The sequence below is a fragment of the Poecile atricapillus genome, chromosome 1 (assembly GCF_030490865.1).
Source record: "Poecile atricapillus isolate bPoeAtr1 chromosome 1, bPoeAtr1.hap1, whole genome shotgun sequence".
In the NCBI taxonomy this organism is placed as follows: Eukaryota; Metazoa; Chordata; class Aves; order Passeriformes; family Paridae; genus Poecile; species Poecile atricapillus.
In genome coordinates this window covers 67,975,283-67,988,582 of record NC_081249.1, presented here as the reverse complement: position 1 = coordinate 67,988,582, position 13,300 = coordinate 67,975,283, and the positions used below count along the sequence as shown (strand labels likewise).

At 38.6% G+C, this 13,300-nt stretch overlaps 1 protein-coding gene across 1 annotated transcript in view; it reads left to right on the top strand.

Annotated features, from left to right (window-relative positions):
- The first annotated feature begins 1,312 nt into the window (after window positions 1–1,312).
- BRCA2 (BRCA2 DNA repair associated) overlaps window positions 1,313–13,300 on the top strand; it is a 34,868-nt gene continuing 22,880 nt past the window's right edge. Inside the window, 10 exon segments of the mRNA XM_058843760.1 lie at window positions 1,313–1,445; window positions 2,330–2,433; window positions 3,062–3,313; window positions 5,214–5,319; window positions 6,106–6,158; window positions 6,267–6,307; window positions 6,406–6,517; window positions 8,083–8,138; window positions 9,068–9,182; window positions 11,998–13,182. Coding sequence (XP_058699743.1) covers window positions 2,355–2,433; window positions 3,062–3,313; window positions 5,214–5,319; window positions 6,106–6,158; window positions 6,267–6,307; window positions 6,406–6,517; window positions 8,083–8,138; window positions 9,068–9,182; window positions 11,998–13,182 — 1,999 coding nt within the window. The 5' untranslated portion in view covers window positions 1,313–1,445; window positions 2,330–2,354.

Here is a 13,300-nt window from a genome sequence, read left to right as displayed (position 1 = left end):
AAACTGTGTATGTAAGCCTTTGGAGACTGGAGAACTCTTAAATCCCTGAAACTGCTGTGATATTAAATTCTTTCTCTGTATGACTCTTCACCATCTCTATAAATGCATTGCTTTTTTTAAAATTAAATCGGCTAGCAAGAGAGAGGCTACAGAAGACCTGATAGGGATGATATTTTTAAATGTTCACTGTGTATCTGATGCTGTCAAGTGTCTGAGATAAATCAGTAAGAAACAGCATTTTTACAGGACAGAAAGAGGTTAAGATTCAGGAAACACATTAATCATAATTAAAAGAAACATGTCTCAAGGCTCCACATTGTGCTTGGGTTTTCAAAGCGCTGTTGGTATCAACTCAAAGCAAAAAATAGGGTACCAAGATGGCCAAGTTAAAACTTAATGACTGCAACTTAGTGGCTGCAAAAAGACTAAGTTTTGAGGCTTCAATGGGGATGGAAATCAAATTGGAAACTACATGCCATTATTTAAACCAACAGTCTGAGTTCCTCTAATTTGCTTTGGGAAGAAAGTTACTGCACCTCCATGGGTTTCTCCAGGGTTAGAAATGAAAGTTTCTTCAAAGGAGGAGGGATGCAGAAAATTAAGGTACAAGAAACTGATGAAAGTGACAGATGACTAAGTAAGTGACGTGATAAAGCTGCTCAGCATAAGGACTAGTGTGGAGAGGTAGGAAGAAACCCCTTTATGGCACAAGAATAGATGAACATCACACTAAAATTAAGATGGTAAACTCAAAGTTGGTGGTGGAGAGAGTGTTCCACTCATCTTGAAGTTGTTTCATAGCCAAGAGTTTAATCAGGCAACAAAGTGGGAATGGACATGTACGTGGAGGATAGTAACATTCTCTTTATTGGAACGTCAACAACCATTTCATGTGTCAAGGCCTACAAAAGTGGCTGAGGCTTGCACTTGCCCGCGGCACTGGCCCACGGCCCTGCCCACGAGCTGGGAGCCTCCCAGAGCCTTTTCCCGGGAGGTCGGCGTTAGCTGCTGTTGCCCAGCAACGCGGGTCATGTCAGCCCTGGATGTGCTACTTCATCCCCTCGCCTCCACACGCGGGAGTGAAACTGCTGGCGGCCATCCCGGCTCAGGGCACGCTCCCTTTCTGTACCGTGCGGAGTCAGCCGCGGTGGAACAGCCCTTACAGCGGGCACCGCGCGTTCCCCGGCCGCCGCACGGGGCAGGCCGGCGCGGCCGAGGCGGGGCCGGTTCGCCGCCTCCTTGCCGGGAGGTGTCGCGGCGGAGGGCGGGAGCGGCGGATGCTCTCGCTGCGCAGGCGCGGGGCTGTGTTGGCGCCAAGCTTCGAAGGGGGCGGCGGGGCTGGCGGTCTGCGCTGCCCCCTCATCCCTCGCCGCCTTCCCGGCTCGCCCGCTCCCCTGCGTGAGGCGATGCTGCGGCCGCCAACCCGCCCGAGGCGCCGCCGGCAGGTAACGGCCCCGCGTGTGGCTCGGCCCTGCCCCGGGGCTGCGCTGAGCCCGGCCAGTGGCACTGCCGCCCCTCAGGGGTCCTTCCCTCTCCTCACAGCCCGCCGGGGGTCTGCAGTCACCGGGTGTGGGGAAGGAGGGTTTGGGCCTGTCCCCGGAGACCCCGCGGTGACCCGGCGGGGCTGCACAGGCCGCGCTGCGTGCGTGGGCATTGCCCGGGAGGAGCTTCCCCTCAGGAAAGCAGCGCGGACTGGTCAAATCGCACTTTGAAAATGTATTACTGAGGCAATGTGACGTTCCTCGGTGTTCTGTCTCAGTGCAGCCCGTACCCTGTTTTAAAGCGCCCGTGTTCCCCGTGGTTTTGGTAAGGCAGCGTGTGTAACACGACTGTCTGTGGGAAACAGCTTTTACTGTGGAAGGCATAAACGTGTTAAACGGTGAAATCCCTCTATGGTCTTATTTATACATGTTTTTTTAATAGAACTGTGAAACTGGCAGCGTCTGCTCCACTTGAAAACAACTTTGAATCAGATTCTTGACATGTAAATTGTAATGGTTGTAAGACCATATATCTGATAGTACATGTTCCATCCTAACACACTGTAGTGAATGGGGGGTTTTGATTTGTGTTTAAAATACCTCGGAAGTAGCCTGCCTATTCCATCTTGGTTTTCTCCTGTATTTGCTGAGTGTTTTCATTATCTCTGGTATAATTCCCTATACTCTTGTCTGTTGTTTTCCCACCATGTTCATCATTGAGGTGTTTGAATGCTCACATCACAGTCAAAGCTAAACAAGCTGGGCTGTGGCACACCACAAAGCGCAGGAAAGCAGGCCTAAGACATTCAAACAGCAGTGTATGAAAGTGTTTTCTTCCTTCTTCTCAGGCTTTTCAACTGTTCCAGTAACGTAATGAATAAGAAAATGGCTTGCAAACCTGTGGAAAGACCAACTTTCTTTGAAATATTTAAGGAACACTGCAGTGAATCAGGTACAGCTTATTTGAAGTAAATAATTCTTATTAGGATTGCTTTTTGGGCACCAGTATTTTATACACATTTGCTGTATGTTCCACAGGAAAGCTTTATGCAAGTTGTTAGCTGCTGTTCTTGCCCCAAACCTGTATTTCCTAATACCAAGATGTCTTCTTATTTTTATCTGTTGTTTTTTTTTTCCTTGATGTATGCTTAGTTACTTTTTGTACTTGTTTTTTTCAGAGTTGTCACCTCTATACATACCCACATGCAGACCAAGCTTAGCTTTTTGCTAAATGCACCTGTGCTAGTTAGTAATTTTAAAAGGAACCTGTTTAACTTGCCAGTTTGAGCAAAACAAGAGAGACTCTAAAAGCCAGGGTATACTTGTAATTTTAAACAACCTGGATGTTTTTCTGGTCCTTCGGTTATTTTGTTAATGGTCTGAGACTTTGGGCAGACATCCCTTTATATTTTGTGGTTATCAGAGTTTAAAGCGGTCTAGAAACAAACAAACCAGAAGTATGGCAGTGGAAGGAGCAATGTGTTTTGCCGTTATCATTTAAATGCCTGGTGTAGTTTTGCATCCTCCATGAAGGAACCTTTTTCCTTTTCATGCAGTTTTATGTATGTTTTCCTTCGTAGATTTAGGACCAATCAGTCTTAATTGGTTTGAAGAACTCAGCGCAGAAACACCTCCATATGAGCCCAAATCGTTTGGAGAGGTTGATGGACCCTCTGTCTGGCTTGATCAAACAGCTTTTAAAACTCCAAGGGCAAAACCCTCTACATACAGTCAGCTGGCATCAACCCCACTGCTCTTCAAAGAACAAAATGCAGTATTGCCACCTTATTCTTCTCCTGAAAAAGAACCAGATCAGAAAAAAATAGGAGCAAGTGAGTAACTTTTTTTTTTTTTTTACCTTTTGTTGTAGCTGATGATCGTTAACGTAATAGGTAATGCTACTACTTTTTGTGTGACTAAAAAGCTTATTTAGTAATCTTCTGGAGATCATCTATAGAAATGCAGAATTAAACTTAACAGTGAATTCAGCTTTAGATAAACTAATAAATAGTAATTAACATGCAAAATTGCCAGTATAAAATATACTGTTGTAGTCCAAACAGTCTAAATACTGTTAATGAGGGTATGTGAACTTACTAGTATAACCTGTTGACTGCAAATCAGAGTGAATTTTTTCAACAGTCTTATTTCTGTTTTATGCCAAAGTTTTGAAGCTTCTCAAGGGAGAGAATCATCCTTACAATGATGAAGTGAGAGGCAATCTGTAGGGCAGTCCTTAACCTTTCTTGGAAAGTTTTAGAAGCACCATTTCTTTCAGTTACTAAGATTGTAAGTTATAGAAAAAATAACACTTTTCCATTTGGAAAAAAAAAAAGAAAAGGAATTTTATGAGGTACTTCTCATACATTGTTTCCAAATCCCAAGTACGTCATGGGAGTATGTGCCATTCTGCTCCTTTCTGATGTACCCACCCTCCTTGGACAGCAAGAAGAATCTTTTCTATGGAAAATGTATGCAAGATTATATGTAAGAATCTCTTTTATGGAAGAGTATTTAACATCATTCCTGAGTATGTAATTGCTGTGTCTGTGTCCTTCTGATAAGCTTTTCTAACCAGGTTACAGACAAACACAAGATTCCCTTCATTACCAGAATTGTTCTTAGATCCTGAGCAAATTCTATAAAGGCTTAGATCTGTGCTGCGGTTCAAGTATACTTTTTAACACTTCCATGGAATATTCTGTCTTTTTTTTTTCTGAAGTTCTCTGCCAAACTTCTGCTGAGAACATGTTTCTTCTAAATGTAGCTATTTGTATTTTACAGTGTTAAGTCCCTAGGGAATTCTTGGTTTCGGGAATTTTATTTGGCAGTTTCATAAGTGGCAAAGAAAGGAACCTTATGATTGTTTATTTCAAAATGGTCAGTTTTGCTGTGCATATGTGCAAAGTTCACATGTGACTGCCTGAAATATTCTGTTTTCTTGGTTAGAGCCAAATGGCTCTTTTGAAAACAAGAGCCTGGATGGGAGCTGATGGATTTCATACCTTGGTATGGTACTGGGATGCACCTGTGATGTGCATATGAACCCAGGAACTCAGAAGCAGAGAGAAATGCACAAACTGAAGTGTAATTTCTGATACTAAGGTTGTTTGGAAACTTCAGAGTAGAAATTCCTTTTAGTAGGTGCTTGTCCATGTAAGGGTCTCACTGTTCAGAGGAATTTGCTGCTTTGGTGGGAGCACTCTCTTTTGCCTAGAGATGTTTTGCAAATAAATAGATGCTGCTGACAGTGGCACTGACTCCAACAACAGTTCTGGAAATAATTTTTGCTTTTCACTGCATATTTGAATCAATAAGTGTATGACTTAGTAAATTTGTGGGGAAGCTGCACAAACCTGTGTTTGCATGTGTTGTATTTTTGCTAAAAATAACTTCTGCAATGACAAGAAAGGCACAATGCAGTACAGTAAAACCAAAATGGAATATGTCACTTGATTAATACCAAGTGAATAAAGCAATATAATTAGGGGTCTTCTTGGCTGTGCATTTGAAACATGTTTAGCATTGTTTGGATATAAAATTTGAACATACTTAAAATACTAGAAGAGAAATTAGGATTGGGCCTTTTGTTTTGTTGTTGTTGGTTGGTTGATTTTTGTTTGTTTGTTGTTTTGGTTGGGCTTTTTTGAAAGCTTGGCTTTAAACCTCAAAATTGAAACTGTTACCTGGAGTTCTGCAAAGTTGTGCAGATTATTATATTCTGTGTTGTAGATAGAGAGAATTTGATAAGCCCAAGTTACACAAGAAGAAAAATAGACCAAGAAAATGAAATACTTGCTTCTCCTCCTGGAACCTTCCACAACTGCTTCGCTGCTAGGTATGCTAAATATATCAACACAAATAGAAAATAAGCTGGACCTTAAGCAAAAAGCAATGTTTAGCCCACCATATTTGACTGTGGAACTTTAAGAGCAGTGAATCATCTTGTATGTCTGATATGTTTATGATACTTGTAGGTTGCTAAGTGAGTTAAAAATAAAAGCTAAATTTGGGAATGTCCTTGCTTTCAGGTGATCTTTCTTCCTATTTTTCTACTGTAACAGCTGGAATACATAATTTTTTTAACATTATTTCAGCTTTCCAAGTCCAAACATCCAAAGAAAGAGCAGTAGTGATGTATCACGTGCTTCTCAATTAGTAAAGCTATTTGTAATATTTACTGAGATTTCTTTATTAATAATAGCCTTGATTTTGACACTTAAATGTCTGTATTTCAGATAAATGTTATCAAAGTACTCACGTTGATTATAGGAAGAGTTAAACTAGTTCTTTAATTGAAATCAGTTAAGCCAATTTCCCTAGTTTCATACAGTATATTATAAAATGTGTGGTTACATTGAAATTTATTACTTGTCAGATAAATCATCACTGAAAATTAAAATATTTCTTGAAAGAAGTATTTTACAGTTTATAGTAGACTTATGGTAATGTTTAAAATATTGACTGATGGTTAGGAGAGATCTGTGTTTTATCTAGTCAGGGAAGTAACATGGCACAAAGAAAAGAAATAATGGAGATGGTAATATACGTAATGTTTGTAATATTTAATTATTTTAAGAAATTGAAGTGAAATTAATATTTTTGTTTTAATTTTGTTTTGCAGTCCAACTATTTTAAGGAATACTTACAGAACACCTCAGAGAAATAATATCCCTGGTTTGTATTTTCACTTTTTGGTTCTACAGAATATTTTACATCTCTAGACAAAAAATCCTCATCTTTTAGTTACTGTTTGATGTCCTTTTTACATAATTTTTTTTTTAGGACCGTATGGAAGCTTGTTTTGCACACCAAAACTTTCAGAGGTACAGATTTCATTCTTGCATTTTGTTTCCTTTTCCTGAGTTGTACATTTAGAATTTTTCATAGAAATTATATATATGACTGTTAAATGTATTTCTAGGTCAGAACTCCAAAATGTATTTCTGAAAGTCTGGGAGCAGAAGTGGATCCAGATATGTCCTGGTCAAGTTCTTTAGCCACACCTCCTACCCTTGGTGAAACAGTGATAATAGGTATTTCTAAAAATGAGCAATTGCTAAGGGTTTAGAACTTCTGGGTTCGACACTGGAATTTCACTCAGTATGAATTGTTTGTTTTTTTAGCTAAAAAAAGACAAAATTCTTACAGTGATTATTAGTAGGTGCCTTTAGATAATGCAGCTCTAAACAGAAAACTTTTCTGAAGTTTTCTTCCTTTATCTGAGGGGTTAGGGAATATAAATTGAGAAACAACTTAGCAAAGCATAGAAAGAGGATTACATATGTTTGCTTTGCCCTATCGCAAAACTAGAAATTATTGGGCTAAGTTAAATGGGTTTGTTTATGAAGTGTAAGAAGATGGCCTGCTGAGCAAACCTTCCAGCTGCAGTGTTGTCTTCAGCATTTTTAGCCACTCTCACTGTGCCTGCCATCCTGTCAATCCAGTGAGACAGACTTGGATACTCATCCAATTTGAGACCTGAGCTCCTGGGTTCATATTTCCCGGGTTGTTTGTACGGGGCAATTCCTGGAGCTCATGTACTGCACAGCTGCACAAACAGCTGTGTCAGCAGAGCTGTAAATGAGAATGAGTGGGTGATAATTGCTTCACTGGTAATCAACAGTGATGATAAACATCAAGCCTTAACCTAAGGTGTTGGTGAAAGTGAGATTTCATTAGCATATGATAAGCAAAATGAAATTTGACTCTATGATTTGTTGATGAAAATTCTTGAGGAAATGGGAAGACCTGGATGTGTCTCCTTATTGCTCTTTTTCATGTTAAACTACCACTGTATAAAGCATATTAAGAGTGAATTCTAGGATTGGGAATCTCCTTTGGGATATAGGGGGTGGTACTATTCACAAGGCTGTTGAATTGTGTCATTTTGGGTGTTCTTTGGTCCAGAAAAGTGTGAGCTGAGAAGAAGGGCTGGGGGAAGTATCCATACCTTAATGATGATGTTCTGGGAGCTGTGGTTTGAGCTCTCATTCTCCCATGTCTTGGATAAGCCTAGTATTTTATAATAGTGCTATTATACTCTCTGCCTTCTGACACTTGCGGAAAGAAAGAGCTGCAGCACAGAACCTAGATGCCATGTCCATGAAACCTCTTAATATACTACTTTTCAGGCATTTTAAAAATAAGGTTCACTTTCTCCTTTTGTAACGAAAGTGAAGATAGTACTGCTGTTTTGGGAGGAAGTGGGGGAAAAGCCCAAATTCCTGAAAGGCTTAAAGATCTCATCCAGATCTTTGGACAGAAGCAAATGGGAAGTAGTGCCATGAATAACTGCTTGAAATGGGAATGGCAGTGCTGTTTCAAGGCAGTAACTAGTGGTAGCTGGAGACATAGCAGAAACCATAATCTGTGATTAGGGGTGGTTTATGCTGTTACAAAACTGCTTTTGCACACTGTCCTTCAGCCTCAACTATATGACTTTTTAGTTAGAACTTCTAGTTTTTAGTAGTTTATTTACAGATTTGAGTGGAATTTAAAATAATCCAGTGAAAACCCTCCTAAAACACAGCTGTATTTGAACACGCTCAGCAGATCACTCAGGAGAAAATAAATTGACTTGTCTGTCTTTCTTCTAAAGCTAGAGAGAATGATTCTATTTCTGAAGGAAAGAGACAGGATGGAAAGACTGATACAGTAAGTAGTTCTAAGAGCTATGTTGTTCTTTAATTTCAGTTAAGCTATTTGGTTACATGTTTACATTCCTGGAGCCAAGAATAAAAAATGACATTGATTTCATTTTAAGCTTTCCTGTCTGTTTTTAAAAAAAGTTACTGCTCACAAGACAAAATTTGCAGTACATGGTTGTAAAATGTATTCTCACAAATAACCCTCTCTGAGGAATATTTTTTGCTATGCTTATTAAATAAAACCAAAGCAACCACTGCCCCCCAAATCACTTGGTTCCAACAGCACTCAGTATTATTCAGAGAGAAATCAAATCTAGGAATTATGTTACTTATCTGAAGATTGGTTTGTCTGGTTTTTTCCCACCTCCATCAAACTTTTGAAAGTTATTCTTTGTGAACAACTTCTTGCTCTCAACTACTACAATCAAGAGTTGAAACTGAGTATTAATTTCAGTCCTTGGATAGTGGTAGGAAGAGTTCTTGCATAACTGGAGTTTGACTCTGTGTATATGAAAGCTGAATGATTATTGAGACTGAAAACCGAGGATGGCACTAAAAGGATTCAATTACAAATTTAAGTTTGATCCTTAACGACCTGAAACTTAACAGTTAACAAACCAGTGAACAAACAAGTGAAAATAAGCAGGATGTCTTTGTCCTTCCCCTTATCTTCTTTGTTCCCTTTTTGAGAGGATTACAGTAAACTGCTGAACTTCGCTGCCCTTCAGGTGACTTTAGAATGGAACCTGATTTGCATCAAAAATGGGGATTATCTGCTTATTTGTTTTTTCATGTGTACATGTGAAAATGTTACCTTTCATTTTAAGAGATGGAGCATTAGTCAGGTACTGCAGTAAATGTTTAGAGTTCTGTCCTTGACTGTTACAGTGACACTTACTGGTACATAATGTAACAGCTTTTGTCTTTGATTTACAGATTCTGCATAACTGTATTTCCAAGCATGATAAATGTCCTCGGATAAGTGATGCAAGTATGCTGTCCGTACCAGAGGCAGTAAAGCTAATTGCTGAAGATGACATCAGAGGTTTGGGTATGCATTGACGCTTTATCTAATGAGTATTCAGTGAAACAAGGCTTTGGATAAAACTACATTCTGTGTTTTGGGCTGTTGATTTCATTTTAAGCTAAATTTGCAGTACTAAAACTAAAACTGCTCACAAGACTAAATTTGCAGTACATGGTTGTAGAATGTATTCTCACAAATAACCCTCTCTGAGGAATATTTTTGTCTGGTTTGTTCTGCCAGCTGTGTACTCCCAGTCCCTGAATCGATTTAGCCGTAAAAAAGGGAGTGTCTCTTGAGTCAGTGAATTAAATCAGTGGCCTGGTTAAGCTGTGAAATTTGGGTTACAGTGCCACTGGACAACAACCAGATTAATATTGTGAAGTGTGTTCACTGCAGCTGGAGAGGTGAGACAGAAAACTGGTGCAGGCTCAAGGGGGAGCAAGACTACTGCTTCTAGCTATTGAACAGGCTTAACTTTACCATGAAATTTCATCCCATCACTCACTATTCTGTGGTGAGCTTGTTTTTCAATCTTGCTGTATCATTTCTTCATTTACTTCACCTGTTCAAAATAGATGGTTCAAAATGTGACATCCTTTTGGAAAAAGAATGTTTGCGTTTTTTTTAAATGGATGCAGAAAATACACAAGGCAAGGGGAAAAATATTTTCATTCTGTGCTTTTAAATCATGTTAGTGAACAAGTGAAAGTGTAAATTCCAGTGGAAGGTTTTTTGATTTTAGTTGAGAAATGATGGCAGAAGGGGAGATTATTACCAGAAATTTGTTCAGCATGCATGGATAGAAAAGGGTTCTGTAGGGATTCATACTGGCTAGACAAGACAGTATATCCTTAGAATTTTGTCTCCTTATCTGAATTGAATGGCCTGCCCTAAAAATAATGTTTAGTGGTGCATGTAAGAATTGTGAAAGAATCAGTTTAGAATTTGATAAGGAGGGCTGAGAATGCTAGCAACAGGAAGCATTGTTGCTTGCAGAGTGATACAGGCCTGCTGCTTTTATACTGTAGGTTCAAATGTGCTGAAAAGAACGTGTTCAGTAGTAAATGTATTCAAGTAATCTGTAATTAGCAAAATACCTTTAAAAATTAAGGATAGATTGGTCTGTGTTCCAATAGGTGCTATTACGTTGGATACTACAGCAGAAAAGATCAGTTAAAACAGTGGCTGAGAAAATTAAGAGGGAGAGGAAGACCATTTGTCTTAGAGTTCAAAATAACTTGCAAATGCTTCCCTTTTCCTGTGTCTTCCCTTTCTGATAATAGTTATGCCATGTAATAAAGGACAGCTCCACATCTGTAGCTTTCAGATGTTGGTTTTCTCTGGAATACTGTTATACAATCATAAAATACAGTAGATTTTATTAGGTATATGTTTTGTTTCAGTTAAAGAAAATAAGATCATAATATATCAAGTCATCAAATAATATTGCCCTCCAGTGAGTTTAGAAGTCAGAATTAATTTCCCTGATTTTCATTTTTCCCTGGTATGAGATTATTCACCGCACAGACAGTATCTGCACAGTCTTTCAGATAATCTTTGTTTTCTTTAATCCTAAAAAATAATGTCTCTTGTTTAAGTGAAAACAAATAAGCTGTGTCTTTTTAGAAAGCTCTACTGACGACTTATCACAGGATGAAAGGATATGGACACAGAAGCTGTTTCAGAGGAACCTACTTTAGTAAAGGAAAATTGCCTACTTGTACGCTCAGTCTGTAGTGTTACCATTTCTTCTTTTTGAGATCTCATTTACCACTCAGGCAAAAAATAGAAAGTAAAGAGAATGAGTAACTTCTGTGCCTACAACATCAGCATGAACCTAGATTGGATATATTGCAAATAATTGGTTGTATGTGGCCAAGTACTGGGAAATCTTCTATGGACTTCCAAACGGAAAATCTTTTGGATATTATGCTATTTAAAAGTTCTAGTAGGGGAAGTTATAGAGTTGTAAGTTAAAGAAATTGTACCTAAAAAGGCTACTGGAAAAAGTTAAGCTATTGGTTATGGGCCTAAGGAAAACAGAGGACTGTGGTGTTTTCCAGGTACTTTGTTATGATTTCTGTGATAGAAAAAAGCCTTAAAAAGCCTTAAAAAGTACTCTGTAAATGAAACATGTTTTTGATTGTGTACTGTTCTGATAACTGGGCCTCATTCCATACATTTGGGAAAGTAGTATTTTTATTTGGCATGTGTAAGCTCTACAAAGTAGATTTTGGGTTATTTTTATCCCCATTGCATGTTATTTCTAAACACAAAAATTCTCATTATTTTTCTAATGTTTGTGCCAATCATGGAACTACTTAAAAGCTTCCTAATCAATTGATACTATTTTTGATACTATACTATCACTATGTGTATTACTAGATACTGTACTATTTTATATTATAGTAGAAGACAATTTAATAAATTCATCTTTGTAGAACAGTTTCTTTAGCTGCCAGCTGTAGATAAAAATAGGCAACTTCTTAACATTTCTGGTACCTACCATTAGGTATAAATTTTGGAAGAAAAAAATCAATGTATGTACCTTGTCAAATTTACTACTTATTCTCTGTCTGTAGAGGGGAAAAAATACTGTTTTGAGATAGCCAGGTTTCATCTTGGCATCCTTAGCCCCTACAGAGCTTGGGAGGCCAGGGCATTACATGCATTTCTTTTGCCTCCTGTTTCCTCTATCAGCTGCTTACATTTTTTATCAACTCACTCCTGAGTAAAGGTAATGACTATAAAATTGAAAGCTCTGTTTACCAATACTGTTCCCAAGTTATTTCCTAAAGCTTATTTACTTCTTTTCCTCTATCTTCTCTAAACTCTTTAGAGTCGGAGGTGTTAGATGGCTTACTGGGTGAGATGGATAGCTTTGAGGACACATTCAACATGCCAGCTGAGCCCAGTGGAACTCTTCTGCTGATGCCACATGCTCTGGATGCAGTAGAGAAATATGAGATAAATCCAGATAAAACACAAGAAAAGGGGGTTGTTCTCTCTCAGCAGCCTAATGGAAGAAAGAATGGCATTTCACAGGAAGTCAAAGCAAGTAGCTGGACTGAAAACAGCCACTGTACTCAAGTGAACTGTTCTTTACTCCGAAACACCAGTGAAGATGCAGGGGATGGTAAAGATGGCTGTTTAATAGGACATGAAAAAGAATTGGAGTCTCTTAGGAACACAGGAGATGTGCATGATTATAGAACACACAAGTCCTTTGAGAATGAGAGGTCTGTGAAAGAAGGCGTGCAGTCTCCATCAAGCCAGTGGTCTCAACTGAATCTGTCTGATCTTGATGTAACTCACCTGGACATGTCTGTATGTAGCTCTGCACCCTCCAACTTACGTAGAGAGGAGAATTTAGAAGAAAAGTCATTACTAATGGCCAAGGATGATGCTATGGAAACATCTTTACTGAACTCTTCAGGCTTGATGAAAACACAAAAGCTGTTAAGTGTCGATTTCTCAGAAAAATGCTGTGAAATGAAAAACACTGGAAACAACACAACATCGGAAATAACTCCAGTAAAATCTGTGTCATTGGGTGTTCAAGATCCAGAGTTAGTAAAAGGGTGTGCAGCTGAGGTTTCCAAAACGAGCTTCTTAAACTGTAATTCTTTATTAATTGAACATGCAAATGTCACAGAGTATTCTGTAGTCTATGGTGGCAACTTTTCCAAGCATTTAAAAGCAACTTCTAAATCTGTCGTAACTGATGTTCTGTCTCACCCAGTTGTGTGTAGTGCCACATCTCCAGATAACTGTGATGACTTACACTTAATAAATAGTGAAAATACTCTTACAAAGTCTGTTTTTAAAAACCTGAAGATGTTACCCAGCTTGAGAAAGAGATCTAAGAACTTTATTTATAGAATAAATAATACTTTACTCTATGAAAAAGAAAAAATACAAAAAGAAGTAACCTCTGAATCACCTGTTCATACTGTATTACCACATTTGGAATCTGAGTCATATGAATTTAGAGGCTGTCTGGTGGCCAGTGATGTTGAGCAAGGTATATTATTAAGCTTTTCATCATTTGTGGAGGATTCATTATTTGTTATGAGCCTTTCATATAAATGTTTCAGATAAAAACATGTAAAATCTTGGGTTTGTGGAAAAGTAGCTGGGCA